General features: G+C 53.0%; 2 protein-coding genes across 3 annotated transcripts; both read left to right on the forward strand.

Annotated features, from left to right (window-relative positions):
• Position 1: 1 nt before the first annotated feature.
• Rrad (RRAD, Ras related glycolysis inhibitor and calcium channel regulator) lies at positions 2-2,740 on the forward strand (the record flags this gene model as incomplete). Its single annotated transcript, XM_015488639.2, has 4 exons — positions 2-197; positions 872-945; positions 1,076-1,280; positions 2,085-2,740. Coding segments are annotated over 4 exons (753 nt in total), but the record flags the coding sequence as incomplete, so codon positions are not given.
• Positions 2,741-6,225: 3,485 nt separating this feature from the next.
• On the forward strand, positions 6,226-15,180 carry Cdh16 (cadherin 16). 2 transcript variants are annotated; one of them, XM_015488793.2, is made up of 18 exons: positions 6,230-6,352; positions 7,040-7,097; positions 7,383-7,466; positions 7,577-7,732; positions 7,802-7,940; positions 8,280-8,438; positions 9,161-9,357; positions 9,968-10,090; positions 10,279-10,429; positions 10,664-10,891; positions 10,977-11,053; positions 11,125-11,313; positions 11,432-11,673; positions 12,189-12,322; positions 13,168-13,404; positions 13,532-13,639; positions 13,909-14,025; positions 14,826-15,180. In XM_015488793.2, the coding sequence occupies exons 2-18, from the start codon at positions 7,053-7,055 to the stop codon at positions 14,921-14,923; spliced, it is 2,484 nt and encodes an 827-aa protein (XP_015344279.1). In that variant the 5' UTR covers positions 6,230-6,352; positions 7,040-7,052; the 3' UTR covers positions 14,924-15,180. The 2 variants fall into 2 exon arrangements, with proteins under 2 accessions (XP_048647990.1, XP_015344279.1); XM_048792033.1 differs by lacking the exons at positions 13,168-13,404; positions 13,532-13,639; positions 13,909-14,025; positions 14,826-15,180 and adding an exon at positions 12,668-13,095 and having other exon boundaries at positions 6,226-6,352.
• The last annotated feature ends 4,632 nt before the right edge of the window (positions 15,181-19,812 follow it).

Raw genomic sequence — 19,812 nt, forward strand, 5'->3', positions numbered from 1 at the left:
TTCTGCGACTGGAACCGGGCCCCAGGATCGGAGGCTGGACTGGCCAGAGGGCTCTTCCGACTCGCTCAGCTCAGGGGGCAGCAGTTCAGACGACAGTGTTTACAAGGTGTTGCTGCTAGGGGCTCCAGGCGTGGGCAAGAGTGCTCTGGCGCGTATCTTCGGTGGTGTAGAGGACGGGCCTGAAGCAGAGTCTGCAGGTGAGGTGATGCTACTGTTCAGGGGAGGGGAGATTCACCCTGGTGTGGGAATGAGATGGGGTTGGGGGGCTGTGGGGCTGGAGACCTGGATTAGAAACAGTAAACACCATGGACTTCTAAAGGCAGTTTCAAAATCAGCCCTACCTATTTCAGAGTCTACTTTCCTATTTCAAGATGCAGAGACTTAAGGGAGAAAGGACTCCACCCCCATCCCCACCCCACATGTCAGACCTTGGTAGGAAAGAAATGCCCAAAATAGAAGACCCAGGGCTTGGATGTGACTACTGTGTGGGGCAGGACATCCCTCCCTGCCAAGGCTGGCAGGAACACAAGCAGAGGGAGTTCTAGGAGAGGAGCTCTGGATGGCCAAGGCTGGCCCCCAGGGGTATGACAGTCACTATTCTATAGGCACTGTGATCAGAGCCACCATGGGACCAGATAGCAGGGGGGCAGGGAGCACTCAAGACTTTACTAGCCTAGAGGGATGTAGATGGAGGTCAGGCACACCATGCTATCCATCCCCCAGCTCCTAGCTCTTATTTTTGTTGCTCATAGTGGAGAGGAGGGTTGGAGGGTTCTGGGGAAGAGAGGGGAGGATGTGGCCACTACAGGAAACAAGGAAATGGGGGCTTTTGACAGCCAACAAGTAACCTGGCTACTGGTCTCCTGCCTAGGACACACTTATGATCGCTCCATCATGGTAGACGGAGAAGAGGCATCACTCATGGTCTATGACATTTGGGAGCAGGTAAGATTTAGACTGGAACCCATGGCAGGAGTGGGAAGTTGAGCTGGGGTAGGGTCCTGCTGGAAGTGACAGGTTCATGTCAGGGGCATGAAGACTGTTGGGTTGATGTGTGTGTGTGTGTGTTCTTTAGGATGGTGGCTGCTGGCTGCCTGGCCACTGCATGGCCATGGGGGATGCATATGTCATCGTGTACTCAATAACTGATAAGGGCAGCTTTGAGAAGGCCTCAGAACTTCGGGTCCAGCTGCGACGGGCACGGCAGACAGACGATGTGCCCATCATCCTTGTGGGCAACAAGAGTGACCTGGTGCGCTCTCGTGAGGTTTCCGTGGATGGTAAGCAGGCAGAGGGTCAGGAAAGGGAGGGAGATCCTGGCTGGGCTGTGGTCCAGTTAGTCTTGGCTCAGCTTGAATCCCTGGGGGTCATCAGTGGCTAAAAATATTCAGGAAGACAACTTAGAGGAAAGGAAGGGAGAGAGAGTTGTTGCCCCCACTGTCCTCCACAGGGCTCCCAATGGCTCAAGAGGCCTGGGAAAAGAATCACATCTGCTAGGGAAAGTAAGGCACCATGGGGCCCTACTCTCCTGCCCCACTGACCCTGACCTGACAGGTAGAAGAGAGTTCAGGGAACCAGACCAGAAGGTAAGAGTCTGGTTGCAGGCTGAGATCAATCTCAGAGTAAGCTTGGCCCTTTCTTTTCAGTCTCAGCATCCTCCTCCGTGGCCTCCATCATTGAGTCCCACAGGGGAACCCAGCAGTGACTTGCACCACTCATCAAGTCTACCACCCAAGTCTACTGGGTCATTCATCATAATATGACAGCAAAGCTGTCCAAAATAGTTCTTATTTTCTTGGTTGACTACTGCAGTACTTCCCTTTAAATATCAGACTTCAAATAAATGAATGAATGAATTTCTTTTGTGGGCTACCATTTTGGGGGCTCCTTAAATGTAGGCACATCCTGCCTGCGGGGTAACCCTGCAGTGTCCTGGACCCTCAGAACAGGAGTTCTAAGGAAGACCCAGGCCTCCCCTTTCCCTTACCTGGGAATTCTTGTATGGTAGCTGCCAGGGGTGATCAGGGTTTGAATGCTGTTCCCTACCCTTTGTTTACTAGTACATTCTTATCCCCACCACCTAGAGGGCCGGGCCTGCGCTGTGGTCTTTGACTGTAAGTTCATCGAGACATCAGCAGCACTACACCACAATGTCCAGGCACTGTTTGAGGGTGTTGTTCGCCAGATACGCCTGCGCAGGGACAGCAAAGAGGCCAATGCACGACGGCAAGCTGGAACCCGGCGGCGGGAGAGCCTTGGCAAGAAGGCAAAACGCTTCCTGGGCCGCATTGTAGCACGCAACAGCCGCAAGATGGCCTTTCGTGCCAAGTCCAAGTCCTGCCATGACCTCTCAGTTCTCTGAGACCCTGCAGGCTCTCACTGAGGTGGGCAGATGGATAGGTTGGTGGGCTGGCCCAGCCAACCACCACTGGTACCTCAGGGCTAGCTCACTTTCGACACCCTGTGGAGCTGCCAGCTGGGCATCCACCATGGGTCATGGACAGAAGGACCGTGCTGCCCCGGGAGGCAGTTCCCAGTGGCTGGTGAGGGCTGGGTCCACAGATGTGCATGTGCAGGCCCACATATATACCAAGCAGCAACCTGAGCCCAGCCAGACCCGTGTGAGGGGACAGGACCCTGCCTTTCTTCTTTGTGCGTGCCTTGGAAGGAGACTGTTCAGTGCAGTTGCTATTGTTTACATGGAGATTTTTGTAATAAAGACTTATTTCCTGACATGTCAGGGCTGTGAACTGTGTTTCCTCCTATCTGGGGGCTTCAGGAGCAGGAAGGTATCTGAAGTTGAGAGATAGGAACTTCTTGCCCTACTCTGGTGTGCGGCCTTGATGGTTATCATGTTTGGGCCTGCATATAGCCAGATGGACTGAGGAAGCAGGTCCAGGCAAGGCAAGGTTGGGAGTGTCCAGGGAGCAGGAGGAGACATAAACCCCTCCCAGCCTCTGTTGTCCAGATCTATCTCTGCACTGGGGCCTGGCATTGCCTGGATGATTGTGGGTCTTATCACCCCACTATATATAAAAGGAAACATTGCCTGAGAGAACACGCCTTCCCCTGGGTTTCACTGCCTGACAAGAACCCTGGGTCTGGCTCTACACCAGGTATTTCTACCCTGTTCCCTCCTGAGGTGCCAGGAATCAACTGAGCTGCAGATGGAGGGAGGGAAACTTCAGTGACTTGGGTGGCAGAAGGGTGGATGGTTTGTAAGAGTGGGAGTGAGGAAGGTGTACCTGAGCATTCTTGGCTCCAGGTAGCTCCTTCATCTCCTATGCTGAGGTTGGGTTACTGAGGGGGCCCACACAATTCTTTCTTAAAATTCTTTCTGGCTGGGCATTGGCTAATATGATTTTGGTAAAAACAGCTCCCTGGAGCCCTGGCTACCTGGAATGCAAGAGCATGCTCCCTGCCCACCCACAGTACTGGGGATTGAACACAGGTTCTTGTACATGCTGGGAAAGTAAGTGCTCTCCCACTGAGCTACATCCCCAGATCATACATTCTTGGAAGAATGTGAGACTGTGACTCCCTCATCCTCAACACAGGCGCTTGTGCAGGAGTTTGACTATAATTATCCCCCATTATCTATAGTTTCACTTTCTGTAGTTTTAGTCACCCTTCATTGACTACAGTCTGAAAATATTAAATGGAAAATTCCAGAAATTAACAGCTCCTACGTTTTAAATTGCATGATATTCTAAATAGCATGATGAAATCTTAAGCCATGCAGTTCTGTACAACTCAGGATATGAATCATTCTTTGTCCAGAGGCTACACACTGTGTGTGCTACCCACCTGTTAGTCTCTTAGGGCATCTCAGTTATCATATCAATTATCTTGGTATATTACAGTGCTAGTCATAAAGTAATCTTTAGTTTACTTATTTATGGCCCCTAAAACACAAGAGTAGTGATACCGGCAATTCAGAAATGCCAAAGAAAGGCTGTAAAGTGCTTCCTTTAAGAAAAGGAGAAAGTTTATTATAGGTTTATATAGGCAAAAATGTAGTGTTCGTGACTAAATATATACATACACACACACACACACACACACACATATCCATATATATGTATATGTTTACATCATATGTATTCACATATATGGGAGGAGAATGTGTGTGGGGGAAGGATACTGTCTTCTGTCTCAGGCATCCACTGGGGGGGTCTTGGAATATATCCCCCATGGACAGAAGGCTACTGTGCATGGTTTCAGGAATGAGCATTTGCATTTGGTAATGGATAGAAAAGTGACTAAATGGGGACTGATATACAAATCTCCTCATCTCCAAAGCCTGAAGGCAGTCTAGGACAAGGTGAGGGACACCTTCTGAGAAGGGTCTAGGATATGACCCATGTATTTCCCATTTCTACATTAGTTCCATTTATTCATTTCACTGACCCCTGGAAGCTCCCAAGACCTGGTTAGAACCCCAATTACAACTTGTTCCATGGCAAAAGGAGGTTTGAAGCTGGTCCAGTGTGTGTGTGTGGTGTGTTCGTGTGTGTGTATGTGTGTGTGTGTGTGTGTCTCCACTGAGTCTCACCCACATGCCCCCCAGGACAATATTCACTATTCAAAACTGCTGCTGCTGCCTGTGCCTGCTGCCAATATACTTTGAGGCATGGGAAGGGCATGGTTTTCTCAGAGCAGATGAGGGTCCCCAGCCCTGAAGAGGAATCCTGGCTCTGCTATTTATTGGCTGTATGATCCAGAGTACTAAGAACCACTTCGCTTCTCTGTGCCCCAGTGTGTGGTTTGAAGACAGTGCCCCCTTCAGAATGGAGTGGGTAGAACAGTGTGTGCTCAGAGAGGTTCTGGGCATAGTGGGAGCTCAACATCTGTGAGACCCTTTCAACATCCCCACACATCACTGACCCAGACTGGGTGCCCAAGTGACTGAGAGGCAGGCACTCAGCTTGTGACAAGACTGGGGGCAGCTGACAGGCGCTAGCCTAGCTGCCAGCTTAAGAGAGTCTAACCTTGCAGAATACAACAGACACTAGTATGGCAATATGTAAATCAATGGATGTGTAACTGATGTGATTCTGCAATCTGTATATGGGGTAAAAATGGGAGTTCATAACCCACTTGAATCAAAGTGTGAAATATGATATATCAAGAACTATGTAATGTTTTGAACAACCAACAATAAAAATTTTTAAAAAACGAATAAATAAATAAATAAATTGCAAAAAAAAAAAAAAGAGAGAGAGAGAGAGAGAGTCTAACCAGATATGCAGTGGGAAGGCCTCAGGGGAGACCATGGGAAACTCCAAGGACAGGGAGAGACAGGAGACCAGGATATCCCCCCCTCCCTCTTCCCCCTCATCTCAGACTCCCAGGCCCCAGAAGCTTCTCCTGGATCTGCTTGGCAGCACTTATTGGGGGAAGGGCTCTGGTCAGCCTTGTAGTTTCTCAAGGTCACCTGAGTTGGCTCAGTCTTCTCTTTCCTTCTCTGAGGCATAAGACAGTTCATTGTCCCAACTCTATCAGCAATCAGGGGCCAATGCAAGGATATGGGGACACTCAAGGGAGCTCACAGTTGTTGTCCCACCCATTAGTCCCACTGGTGAACCACCTAGAACCTTTAATGCCCACTTCAGGTCATGCATTGCTCATCGGCCCTCAGGTTCAGTCCTTGTCTTAGTTTCATAAACCAGTTGGGAGCTGCCAGGCACGGCGAGGGTCAGGTTGTGACGGGAAATTTGAATCCTGCTTTGGAGGGGCTCCGAGTCTAATGAATGGATGACAAGCTGGTGTCCTCTACACATTGATAGAGAAAGTTTATGGTGTGGGGTGGGGTCATTCCCAGAGGAGGCTCCTGAACCAGCCTCTGAGCACTGGGGGCTTTCCTGGTAAAGGGACCGTTTGCCCTGAGAACTAAAGCATGGTACTTACCACATAGATGAAGCGGTGGGAAGGGCATTCCAAGGAAAAGGAACACAGAGTGTGCAAAGGTGCAGCTACAGGTGCCGGCACACAGGGGAGAAGTGGGACCCAGTCTGAAGCCATGGAAAAAGTAGTGTCCAAGCCCAGAAGGCCAAGGAGTGTCTACTGAGCTGTGTCGGAGAAGGGGAGGGCCAGGCCATGGTTTGCCCACCTCCTGGGGCTGGCAGTCACGGATGCTGAGCAGCAACCAGCTTTCCAATGTCAATGAGTAACTTGGGGGGCTAGGCCAGGCCAGGCCAGCTGCTATGGGCCTGGTGGCATTTTCCACTCCTGAGCAAGCAAGGCTGGCCCGCCTACCTGTTCAAGTGCCCGCCTTGCCCTACTGGACCCAGCCCAGCCTGCCCAGAGCTCCCTGCAGAAGGAGCCCTCTTAGCTGGCAGCTGGACCAAGGGTAAGGGAATGGGAGTGGGAGGGAGTGTGAAAGTGGGGTCTGGGGGCACCACCCTCTCTTTCTGTTGTCCTTTGGGGAAGAATTTCCAGGGATCCATCTTGGAGTGGTTGTGGATGCTCTATGTGCTTAGATATAGGCCAAGTGCTGGAAAATGCCCAGATGAGGGCAGAGCTCTTACCCTGGGGGTACTCCATGTCTGGAGTGTGGCAGTGGGAAGCAGGACAGTGCCTGAGACCCCAAGCCATGAATCCTTGTTCCAGGAAGAATGTTCTTGTGGTCAAGTCCTCTATGACCTTGGCCAGGCCCTGACCTTCAGACCTTGCCTGCAACATGAGGCAACTACAGGAAGTGACCTCACACAGTCTTTCCATCTAAAACTTTTGTGATTTGTTGTGTGTCTGGGAATGCGGGGATGCCGGAAAATCAGTACATTGGGATCTACAAGCTGGGGAAGTGAGGGCTTGAGAGAGACAAAGGTCTGGAGGGATCCTTGTGGGAACAAGAGCCAAGAGGGTCTAGGGTCTTGCTGGGTCTTGCTGGGGAGCTAGACACCTCCCTGCAGGCAACAGTGAGCCACAGGGAAGGAAGAGGAGGCTAGTCCATAGTGAGGTTCCTCTACTCGTGTGAATGGGATAGAACGTCCCTTCCCACTCATCTGGGCCAGATTCTCACTGCCATGTCCCTCAGGCCCATCCTGACCATGGTCCCTGCCTGGCTGTGGCTCCTTTGCCTCTGCGTCACCCAGGTGAGTTGGGTCCTGCCCGCTCCTTCAGGCCCTGGTCTTGGGGGTTGGCACCCTTTTCCCTCAACTCCATCTGGACCAATTTACTCACCGTAGGAAGAGTATGGAAGTGGGGGGCTCAGAGCTGGGGGTGTGGGGCTAATGTGGGGTCCGGAGGTCAAAAGCCAGAAGATGGATGGACTGAGGTAAAGCCAGGTCCAGAGAAGGGGCAGAAATTTCTCTTCCCATCACATCCCAGCACCTTTGTAGGAAGATAGACCATGGGTCAAGGTGAGCATTCACTCACAGGTTTTCCCTGAGGCCCAGCCTGCAGATCTGCATGTGGAAGTCCCTGAAAACTATGGTGGAAATTTCCCTTTGTACCTTATCAAGGTGAGCTTGAGAGCTGGTAAGTGCCAGCTCAGTGTCCCCACATGTAAAGTAAGTGAAGGGGTACTCTTCAGGGGCCTGGCCTCCACTTCCTTTGGTTCCATTCTTACCAGCTGCCACTGCCCCATGAGAAGGCTGAAGGTCGGGTTGTACTGTCAGGGGACTCAGACATGGAAGCTAAGGACCCCTTTGCTGTGGACCCAGATTCTGGCTTCCTGACAGTGACCAGGGCCCTGGACAGAGAAGAACAGGCAGAATATCAGCTGCAGGTATGGTTGGCAAGGTATAGGGGAGAGTAGGCAGGGCAAGGCCAGGTACTCACTACTCTTCTTTGCCAGGTCACCCTGGAGACTGAGGATGGACATGTCTTGTGGGGTCCACAGCATGTGATTGTGCATGTGAAGGATGAGAATGACCAGGTGCCCCGATTCTCTCAGACCGTCTACAGAGCTCAACTGAGTCAGGGTACCAGGCCTGGTGAGTGATGAGGGAAGACAAGTTGCAGCAGTCAGGTGAACACTTACGGAACAGCCAAGAGTAAAAAGACAATCAGTATAGGGACCAGGGCAGCCAGAGTCTAAGCTTCTCCCCCATCTCTGTCCCATCCTGCGCCCTTCCCACCTTGCTGTGGGTCATGTCTATTCTTGGCTTCAGTTTTCTCATCTGTGAAGTGGGATGAAAAGCCATGTCTCACCCCCACAATCCTGATTGATAGAAGGATGGATATAGAAGGAAGAACCAGGGAGAGAGAGGGGAGGCACAGGAGACTCCCCACCCCCACCATCTCTTACAGTGTATCTTCTCCCCACCCACCAGGTGTCCCCTTCCTCTTCCTTGAAGCTTCAGATGGGGATGCACCAGGAACAGCGAACTCAGATCTTCGATTCCGGATCCTGAACCAGGCTCCAGCCCAGCCTTTGCCAAACATGTTCCAGTTGGAGCCTCAACTGGGGGCTCTGGCTCTCAGTCCTGAGGGTGAGCCTGAGGAGAGTCAGGGAAACTGAAGAAGAGGGGCTCTGAGCTGCAAATGAGTTGGAGCTGGAGATGAAGGGGGAGAAAAGGACGGAGAGCAAGGCAGAGGTCATGCCTGGCTGTGCGTGGAGAGCTAGGAAACAGGGTGGTGTGCCTCTGCCCACACCCAGGAAACCAGGTAGAAATGGCTCAAAGGGGCTGTGGTCCAGGAACCTCAGAGCTGAAGGCAGAAGAGACCTCGACAGGGAGTTCAGACTAGAAGCACTGCTTGAGGATAAAAAAAAAAAAAAAGTGAATTATACCTCAACCCAGCCAGTCACCGCTTCACACATTTACCCTGACACCACCCATAGAGCCCATCTGTCCAACACTCACATATCCACATACTCTTCCATGCACTCACCCAAATCCCTATCCATCAACCCAGTAAATTATTCATTCATCCAATGATCATCTCCCACCCTGCCCACGTCTACCACATCTCCATCCTGGCTATCCATCTACCCCTCACATCACTGTGTGAGTAGATATGGAAATGACATTGCAAACTATCAAATCCTAGTTGGAATCTCATGATGGTGTTAAACGCTCCTCTTATCCTTTGGGCAAGAGAGTGTTCTGAACCTCTGCCACTGGATTGGCTTTGTGTTTGGTATCTGCTGAGAAGGTTACTCTGGTTCTTGTTCCCTGGCCTCATGCTTGGATAACCATCCTATCCCTTCTAGGGAGCACCAGTCTAGACCATGCCCTGGAGGGGCCCTACCAGCTGTTGGTACAGGTCAAGGACATGGGTGACCAAGCCTCAGGCCACCAGGCCACAGCCACCATAGAGATCTCCATAGTAGAGAACACCTGGGTGCCCCTAGAACCTATACACCTGGAAGAGAATCTTGAAGTCCTGTACCCACACTACATTGCCCAGGTAAGTAAGTGGTTTTCAGTGGCCAAAGCAATCCCAGATGGTGCAGTTGAACCTGAGGCTCATGGACTGTTGGAAGGTATGTCTGGGAACCAACTTGACCCCCACTCCTCCTTCCACTCTTCCCATTACTTCTCACTGTAGAGGAGGGTATATAAGGCTTTGGGACCAAGCCCATAGTTCCTAACCTGCCATCCTCTGGCCGGTGTAGCTCTGTGTTCTGACCTCTCCAGCTTGCCCAAGGCTTTCTTGGGGAGAACAGCTGCTACCTCTTGCTGCCATGGGGATTGTCACCCAGGACAGGAATGTCTCAGGCCTTCTCTAGGAATGTCCTTGGGTCAGGCCCAGCTTGAAAAGACAGAAAAGAGAGTAACCTGGTTATTAGGGCACTGTGGGACAGGGCCAGGCTTGAATCAAGGCAAAGTCACAATGACAAGTGCCCCCTACAGGGGAATCTACCTGGCCTCAAGACTTAGGGAGGAGAGCAATTTGCATAAAGTCACATGGTAATTGGGTCCGGCCCCTTGCTTGGGTATCTCTTTGGGACACAAGTGCTGACACTGAACATTCCTGCGCTTGGCATGGGTGTCTTCACTCTGTACCCTCCTCTCAGGCACATTGGAGTGGAGGGGATGTGCGCTATCACCTGGACAGCCAGCCCCCTGGGCCCTTCAAAGTGGACACAGAGGGGAAACTCTACGTGACCAGGGAGCTGGACCGAGAGGCCCAGGCTGAGGTGAGGTGAGAGGGAAGCCAGGGAGGTAGGCAGGAGGGTGCTTAGTCACTGGTTGGCTTTTGGGGATGTCACATCCCCCACAGAACACTGAGGCAGTGGAAGAGAGCCCAGAAGAGCTGAAGCTGGCCACCAGAAGGGACTGGAAGCATCCTTGGCCCTGACCTGAAGCCTCCCACTGCCCACTGCAGTTTGTGCTCCAGGTGCGGGCTCAGAATTCCCGTGGTGAGGACTACACGGCGCCTCTCGAGTTACACGTGGTGGTGATGGATGAGAACGACAACGGGCCCGTCTGTCTCCCATATGGGCCCTCAGTCAGCATCCCCGAACTCAGCCCCCCAGGTGTGCTGTGGGTCTGGTCAGGGGTGAGGGAAAGGTGCAGTCTCTGAGAACCATCCCCTTGTGCTTCTCTGGGGTAAGGGACTCTAGCTTCAGGCCCCTATATTAATGTCCCTCTCCAACACTCCTCCGCGCACAAGCTCAAGTTAAGTTCAGCACAAAAAAGAAGCATGGAGTGGGAGGCTTAGGGCCTCCAGTCTGGGCCGTGGTCCCACCCAGGTGTGGCCTGTCTTGTAGGCACTGAAGTGACTAGGTTGTCGGCAGAGGACGCAGATGCCCCTGGCTCTCCCAATTCCTACGTTGTGTATCAGCTGCTCAGTCCTGAACCTGTGGAGGGGGCTGAGGGGAGACTCTTTGAGCTGGATCCTACTTCAGGCTCTGTGACTCTGGGAACTACTCCACTCCAAGCCGGCCAGAACATTCTGCTTCAGGTGCTAGCCACTGACCTAGCAGGAGCAGAGGGTGGTAAGTGCCCTGATGGTGACCTGGGTCTCCTACCCACTCTGTTCCTACTGGAGTCTCACCAACACGAAGCTCGTTCCTGCCTCAGGCCTCAGCAGCACGTGTGAGATTGCAGTTACAATCACAGACATCAATGACCACGCCCCTGAGTTTACCACCTCCCAGGTAAGTAAAAGCAGGAAGGAGACCTTGGGAAGGGTGCTGGTAGGGCTCACCACCCCTCGCCCTCTCCCCAGATTGGGCCTATAAGCCTCCCTGAGGATGTCGAGCCTGAGACTTTGGTAGCCACTCTCATGGCCACTGATGCTGACCTTGAGCCTGCCTTCCGCCTCATGGACTTTGCCATTGAAGCAGGAAACGTGGAAGGGATATTCGGCCTGGATTGGGAGCCAGACTCTGGTCATGTGCAACTCAGACTCCGCAAGGTAAGGGTCTGAGTAGATGTAAAAGGGGCGCATGTGCACATACACACAGGCACATGCACACACGCACAGGTGTGCCACGCCCCAGCCCTCACAGTGACCTGGGCCTCACTGGTTCCAGAACCTCAGCTATGAGGCAGCTCCCCATCACAAGGTAGTGGTGGTAGTGCAGAACGTGGAAGAACTGGTGGGCCCAGGCCCAGGCCCTGGATCCACAGCCACAGTGACCGTGCTGGTGGAGAGAGTGATACCACCCCCCAAGTTGGACCAGGAAAGCTACGAGGCCAGGATCCCAGTCAGCACCCCAGCTGGCTCGCTACTGCTGACCATCCAGCCCTCAGACCCTAGGAGCAGAGCCCTCAGGTGAGCCAAAAGCCCAGCCCTTACCTGGGCTGGATCTATCTTGCTCCCCAGGATGACTCCAGGGCCTCAGACGAGATTCACATTATCTATGGCCTAGAATAGTGATTGTGATTCCTGGGGGAATCAAGTCTGGATGGATTGGGCAGGGTATGGAGGCAGTGTTCAGACCCCATAGAAGCTCACCTGGAGGGGGTTCCTCCACATTGCATCCAGGTAGAAGCACAGACAAAGCTTTCCCCAGGCTCTGATCCCATCCAGACCCCTTTGCAGTGTGCCCTGGACCTAGTTGAATTAGGTCCCCCATTACTGTGGTAGACTTCCCCTACCCACAGTATCCATTGTTCAATTCCCCCAGCACCAGCAGGTCCTGAGCTGGGGAGAGAGCCTACTGTCTCCCTTGAATCACAGAGAGAATGTGGACCTTGAGCACGTCACACTGTCCTGGGGATTTCTGGGCAAGACCTCATACATAGTCCCAGTGCCTCCTTACCTCTACCCTCTTCTCTGGGCCTCAGGTTCTCCCTGGTCAATGACTCAGAGGGCTGGCTATCCATCAAGGAATTCTCTGGGGAAGTGCACACGGCCAAGTCCCTGCATGGCGCCCGGCCTGGAGACTCATACACAGTGCTTGTGGAAGCCCAGGATGCAGGTATGGCCAGGCAATATGGGGGCCTCTGTGAGGTAGGCACTGGGACTACATGTTGAAGTAGCTCCATATGCAAATCTTACTAGCTCCATATGCAAACCTCAGACAGATGGACAGACAGGCAGGACTGAGCTTCCTCCTTGGGACATTTATGGACAGCCACCAAGCCCCAGGCGGGAGAGAGGGACAAGGAGCTAAGTCCAGTGTCTCTTTCTGAGAATGGGTCTACCCCCAGGTAGTAAGAGGGAGCCAGGTAGACCTGGTCTCTGCCTCCCCTCTTCCACTACCCTCTAGCTTCCCACTTGAAATCCCCCAACCCAGTCCCTTAACTTCTGGATGGCCTCTTAGGGTATTGGCTTCAGGAACAAGCTCAGGACAGAGGTAGAAGGAGGTCCATGGGGCTGCCTTTAGGGCAGGAGTGTTGGGAGATGAGCCAAATGGGACCCTGCTGAGGCCAGGTGTGGAGGACTGTGAATGGAGCTTTTACAGGATGAACAGCTGGCCCTGGGGAGGGTAAGTCATAAGGCTCAGGGAAGACCAACAGGGGTGGGCTTTTCTATGGTGAGGGTGCTGCCATGTGGCTGGGTGCTGGCATCAGTAGCAGGGGTGGCAATGGGGGCAGGTTTGGCATTCAGAAAGGCACAGGTGGACAAATAGCTGCTCAGATAGTGAAGGAGTGAAGCTCATTGTGAGGAAGAGACTGCCATGGGGATGATGGTGGGATGGAGAGAAGGAGTGGATGGAGTGGAGGCAGAGTGGCAGGGAAGCAGCAGGATGAAACTGATGGGTTATGTGGGGAGAGGGCAGCCCAGGGACTCTGGAGCTCAATCCTACCCCCAACAATGCAGATGAGCCAGGACTGAGTACCTCTGCCACCCTCGTGGTCCACTTCCTAAAGGCCCCTCCTGCCCCCACCCCGGCTCTGGCCCTTGTACCTGCTCGGCACCTCTGCACACCACGCCAGGATTATGGTGTGCTCATCACCAGTGAGGACCCTGACCTGGCCAGTGGGCATGGTCCCTACAGCTTTGCCCTTGGTCCCAATCCCACAGTGCAGCGAGATTGGCGCCTCCAGACTCTCAATGGTATGTGATGGGGGAAGACAGGGAGGGTCACCTGGAAGTGAGATGGGGGTGGCATCACACCTAGGGGAAGTAGCCCCCAGTGAACCTGTCAAGCTAATGACCCTGGTCACTTCCTGCAACCTGACAGGTTCCCATGCCTACCTCACCCTGGCCCTGCATTGGGTAGAGCCACGAGAACACATAGTCCCTGTGGTTGTCAGCCACAATGCCCGGATGTGGCAGCTCCTGGTTCGAGGTAAGGCTGGGGCTTAAGTTAGGGAGACTGAGGGAGCATCAGGATGCAGGGGGGAAGGGCTGGTACCCATCATGTGGGTTCACAAGGACAGCATACATATTTGTGATTGAGCCCACATACCTACATGCACCCAGGCACACACATTCACATACCCATGCATATGTGTGTGTGACAGAAACACAAGTCAGCCAGCTGACCAGGCAGGAGTCTCTAAGCAGCCAAGAGAGCCCTCCTGCATCGCTCTCACCTTCCTCTACTCTGTCCCCCAGTGATTGTGTGTCGCTGCAATGTGGAGGGGCAGTGCATGCGCAAGGTGGGCCGCATGAAGGGCATGCCCACGAAGCTGTCGGCAGTTGGCATCCTTGTGGGCACCCTAGCAGCAATAGGTAATGGAGGATGGGTTCCTGCGTGGGGGAGAGTGATGGTTGGTTGGGGCCACAACTTTCATATAAACAGTGCCCCTTGTCCCTATAATGACACCAAGTCTGGAAAAAGGAACCGCCAACACCCCTGCTCATTATACTCGTGCCCCTGGCATCATAGTCATCATAATCATTACTTATAACAGCATTTTCTATTATGCGATTTGTGCACTGTGTCAGGCCCTATGATAAACACTTTACGTGGATTGTCACATGGAATCCTCTCTTTACTCTGCAAGGTAGATACTGGTATCTTCCTATTTTGCACATGAGGTCCCTGTAGATCAGAGAGGTGAATAACTTGCCTGAAATTACACGGTAGAGCCCAGGTCTTCCCAGCCTAGTTCCTGCAGTTCAAACCATCCTCTCCATTCCCTGTATTTATTTAGCTCCTTAAAATTTTTTCCTTGCTGGCTTTCTTTGCTGGTTCTGGCAGAATGCTATGATGTGCCTTTCTCCTGGAGGAACACAGGAGCAACTTACTGTCTCTCAGATGAACTCCAACCAAACTGTCCCCCAGAGAAGGGGACTTTGGTGGCTTGAGTGTTCCAGGGCTGCCTCAGTGCAGTGAGGGCCTGGTGAGGTACAAGGAGACCAAGTGATTTGAACTGTCAGGCACTCAGGTCATACCAGTCCATCTTCTGGGACACTGTCTAGGAAACTTCCTCTCTATTAAAACCAATGCCAATAGCAATGGGTCCCTAATAATGGAAAAGTCCCACAGCCCCTCCTGAGGGTTGATCCATCCCTCTTGGGCCCCTCAGGCTTTTTCCTCATCCTCATCTTCACCCACCTGGCCCTGGCGAGGAAAAAGGACCTGGATCAGCCAGCAGACAGTGTGCCCCTGAAGCCAGCCGTCTGAGGGACCCAGGAAGCTCCAGCTGGAAGTTTTGGCCTCTGACTCCATCTGAACCCACTGGGAAAGGTTCCAGTACCCAAGGTCCAGTGGAGATGAGGACAGAGTAAAAGCCCTTACACCCTCCTGGGCAGAGGCACTGTTACCTGACAAGTCCCCAGAGCCCGGACACTGACTTTAATGGGTTATCCATGGGAGTGCTCCAAATGGCAGCTTGTTGTCCAATAATAAAGCCTCAGCGAGCAGGGCTGAGCTCTAAAGGATGGCCATGCCATGTCTGAGTGTCCACAGGCATGTGTGCATGCACATGTGAGTGTGAACACATCTATCCCTTCATGCCTTCCCCATCTCCTGCTGCACAGAATGGGTCTAGGGGCTTGAGGGACAAGACTGGGGTCCCTTGTAAGGAAGAACATAGGGCATCATATGGGCTATTGGTGAAAATGCGGCCAAAGCAAGAAGGGTCACTAACCCCAGATGGGTTAACTGTGCAGGTGATGATGAAGAGGACAGTGCTGGAGTGTGTCATTCTTGTATTTTCAGGACATCATTTTGACTATGGCAGGACATGACCTTGTGAGTCTGTGTCCTATGTTCGTATTCGAGAACACTTCTATCCCTGTGCATGAGTCACCTGCACCCAGAGGTGGGCAGAGGTCTCTCAGTCTCAGAAGGAGCTTATTAAGGAATCTCTCAATCTCCAATGTGTGTCTCTCTCTCTCTCTCTCTCTCTCTCTCTCTCTCTCTCTCTCTCTCTCTCGTAGATGGGCACTATAGCTTTATTTTATTTTATTTTTATATGGTGCTAAGGATCGAACCCAGTGCCTCACATGTGCTAGATGAGTGCTCTGCCACTGAGCCACAGCCACAGCTCCTGTTCAGGAATCTTGAGGGCCCGGTAAGCAGGAACCAAAGAGGTGAGGTGATGGGTGCCCTTCTGCCCCAGTGCAGGCTCCAAGGCACTTCAGGTTTTTTCTAAGCAGGCTGGTGAGCACACGGGGCCTCTGCAGAAACTCAGGGAAGGGGAGTCACTCAGATGGACGCCATTGCATTGGACAGGAATCCCTGTGGATCATCCTGGAGTTGCTACTGCCCCAGGTGAACCCTGCCTCTGGCCCAAGTTAAGCCATGGCCCTGGTGCTCTGCTAAACCCACACCTGCAGAGCGCCCTCTAATCCCTGCCCCTTGACCTACCCAGACACAAGCTGATCCCACATGTCCCCTTCCTGATAGTCTCTGGGGAGCCAGGGTGGGACTTGCCATCCCAGGCACCCTGAGCTGATGATGGTAAATCACGGGGAAGGAAGAAAAACAACCTCGGTGGGGCCCAGCCCTATTTTTAGGAGATAATCTCTCCATGGCTGGCAGATTCTGTGGGATGGGGGCCAAGGCTAGCCAAGAGAAATAGAGCAGCATTCTGGCTGGCCTGCAGGAGCCTGAAGATGTATTAAGAGACCACCCCTTGGGGCTGGGGATGTGGCTCAAGCGGTAGCGCGCTCGCCTGGCATGCGTGCGTCCCAGGTTCGATCCTCAGCACCACATACAAACAAAGATGTTGTGTCCGCAGAGAACTAAAAAATAAATATTAAAATTCTCTCTCTCTCTAAAAAAAAAAAAAGAGAAAGAGACCACCCTGTACTCAGGGACCATGCCACCCCACCATTGGAGGTTACACTGCCCACCCCAGCCCAAGCAAGGCTTTCCTGCTGCTCTCAGAGGATTGTCTGTTTGGCTCAGAAGTCTTCAGGGAACAAAGTTCCTTGGAGGTTGTAGCTTATCTAATCTTCTCATCAACTTGCTAGGGTAGATTATTGTTCCCATTTGCAGTGGAGGATCTTGAAGGTCAAGGAGGTTAAGGGCTGTAGTCAGAGTCTTGGAACAGATCACAATGCAAAACTGTGTGGCCAAGGTCCATATTACCTCTCTAGAAGTATCCACAGCCTTCAGCTGGTCTCTGCTTCCACAGATCCCCTAGAAGACCCTTATAGAACACCCTGGCAGCTTCTTCAGGTAAAGGTAGAAATTTGGATCACGAAGAGATGGAAGGATCACCCCAGTTTCATCCAACCAGTGAGATTTGGCACCTGAGCTAGAACCTCCCTGCTCTCTGGGTCTTTGTTCTGGATGCATGGGTAGGTGGCTGGATGAGTGAGTCAGGTGGGTGGGTGAGTAATAGTTGCATGGGTAGGTAGCTGGGTGGGTAGATAGGTTAGTGGGGGGGGGTTGATGAGGAGGTGGATGGGGAACCAACAAAGGAAAGGGTAGATAACAGGATGCCAGGGCAAATTGAAGCGTCTGCCCCAGTTTGAGGGTTTCTTCCTTTAGCCTGCAGACCCTAGGCCACTCCCTGTTTGCATCAGTGCTAAGGGCCAAGGCTCAATTTCCCTGAGCACCTGTGGGCATACATTTCTCAGCCTCATTCTAAAGAGGAAGGTGAGGGTCACCAAGAGAGAGAAACACTTTAGCAATAGAGCAGTGCGTGTTTGTAGGCATTCACACTAGTGAGGCAGGCCTCATGCTGTAGGCAGAGCTTAAATCCTAACAGAGCAAGGTGGAGTACCAAGAGGCACCCTCTGGGTAGAACATCGTGCAATCTGTGCCCCATTTCATCCTTGCTAGGTAAATCACTTTAGTTCTCCAAGTCTCAGTTTACCTGTTGGTAAATGGGCCTCAATTCATGGGGCTGTTTTGAGAATTGCATGAGAAAAATTCTTGCAAAATGCATTTAGCAGAGTCAAGGAACACTGCAGGAGCTTAATAAATGTGGCTTTCTCTAGTCCCCAAAATGCCTGCATCCCCACACTCCCTAGAGGCCCCATGAGGTCCAGGCTTTGGGGAGGGAATATGGAGAAGGGTCCCTGCTCCAGCCCCAGCTGGCCTTGCTGGGCGACCCAAGACACTGCTTCCTGCCTGGGCTCCTTTCCAGACCCTAGGCTTTCTCTGGCTCTGTTGCTAAGGGGTCTCATGCATCTCTGACTGGGCTGGAGCTGGAGGGGTGGAGGGATCAGCCCCAGAGTGGGGCTCATGCTCTCCTTCTCCCAGGCCCCTTCCAGAAGCACAAGGCCAGATCAAAGAGACCCAGCACTGAGGACCAGGAGGCGTACTGGGAAAGAATGTAAACATGAGGATATTTTTAAACTTTTTCCAGCCCCAGTGATAGAGCTCTTGAAGCAACAGGCCTGGAGGTCAGTCCAGCCCTCACCTCCAAAGAATGAAACAGTCTTGGGACCCCAAAGACACCCCCACCCACACCTATATCCACCAAAGGATTCTAGTTTGGGCCTCAGGGCAGAAATTCTTCCTGAGATCTCACCTCCAGATGTCCTACTGCTGTAGGATAACATGTTTCCTACTGAGAAGACCTCAAAGGTGTGGAAGGCTTCAAGGGTGCAGGCATGGTGGGAGCCCACCTGGAAAGCTAGTTGGGGGACTCAATTTGGGAGACTCCCTCGGCAGCCTTTCACTATGTCAGGCATGAGTGTGCACACGTGTGTTCCCGTGAGTGTGTAAGTGTGAGCAACAGTTTCGCTGTTGGAACATGAGCTTGCATCCCTCCACCTCTTTCCCTAGCAACCCTGACCTCCTACCCAGGGCCCTGTAGGTAGAGAGAAAAGAGAGAGCAGTGAGGGTCAAGGGAAAGAGTCACCTGAGATCGGGGCAGATGGGGAGGGCAAGGGGGCTAGGGCGAGGGCAGGGAGGGGGCCTGGGTCCCTGTTCATGATGTGAGTCAGTCTGTGAGAACTGCAGGGGCCACTGATGTGGGGACCAGGGAACTTGACTCCCTGAATCATGCCCGGGTGTTGCAGTGACTCAGGAACATGGAGAGAAGGCTCCCTGGATCTCCCCACTTCCGGTGTCAGAGTGATGCTCACCGGGGGTTCCATGACAACAACCTCTTCCCTGAGTGACGTGGCAACCCTCTCACAGTCACAGCTGTGTCACAAAGAGACTGGTGCAGGGAAATCAGCCATGATATGACCCTTTCCACTGTGGTCATATCATGGAGACCCCTACGCATGGGACATGGGGACCCTCACCCTATCCACATGCCCACTGACCAGCCTTCTCTGGGCCATGAAGAAGCCAGGAAAAGGTGCTGTTGCCAGAAGAGTGAGGGGCCCATCTCCTGGAGAGGCCTTAGCTGACTGTTTCCCTTGCTTCAGTGAGCTGCTTCCCCTGCTTAGGGGCTCAGAGGGGGACTGCACGGAGCTCCAGGTCACACAGCTCCTCAGTGGAGGTCACGGTGCAGTCCCCTGGCCAAGATCCAGAAGGCTACAGCGTTGTCTACCCCAGATCCCCTGCTGCCCTGCAGGGCTAAGGCTTGCCCTTTACCATACAGTGTGGGGGCACTTCCAGCCCAGGAGGACAATGGGAGCTCGGCAGGACTGGGCAGGGAGACCCAGAGACCTGTCCTCCATCTGAGGGCCAAAACTGCCCTCCTGAAGACATTGTTGTGTTGTCCCAAATTGTGGTGTCCCTGTGTGTGCCCCCCCCACCCCCCCGAGCTGTTGCTATTCTTACTCATTTGGTGGTGGCAGTAGGGTCAGAGATAGTGGCAGGGTGGGAACGAGTCATGAGCACCAGCTCCTTATCTGACACATTCCCTGGAAACTTGGCAGGGGCTGCCAGCCTCTGGGGGCCTGGGCAGGGTGGGGGTGAGGTGGCCACAGGGGGGGGCTGGGCTCACTGCAGTTGAAGCCCTGCTCCAGCTGTCTCTGCTACAGCCAGGCGAGGTCTGGTCGGAACTGGTCTGGGGATTCTAATGGGATTCCTTCCCACGCATCCTTCTCAGTGCTACCCAGTCCAACCAGAATAGACCACCATTGTTCCCACTCTGAGCCTCTGACACTCCAGAGGACAATGCATTGCCTGGCGACAGTGAACAGCACTGGACT

This window comes from Marmota marmota, unplaced genomic scaffold, assembly GCF_001458135.2.
Source record: "Marmota marmota marmota unplaced genomic scaffold, marMar, whole genome shotgun sequence".
NCBI lineage: Eukaryota > Metazoa > Chordata > Mammalia > Rodentia > Sciuridae > Marmota > Marmota marmota.

Coding starts and splice junctions, on each gene's coding strand:
- Cdh16 (XM_015488793.2), top strand. CDS start 7,053: ATGGTCCCTGCCTGGCTGTGGCTCCTTTGCCTCTGCGTCACCCAG. Junction 11,054..11,124: donor CTGAGTTTACCACCTCCCAG/GTAAGTAAAAGC, acceptor CCCTCTCCCCAG/ATTGGGCCTATAAGCCTCCC. Junction 14,026..14,825: donor GGGCACCCTAGCAGCAATAG/GTAATGGAGGAT, acceptor TGGGCCCCTCAG/GCTTTTTCCTCATCCTCATC.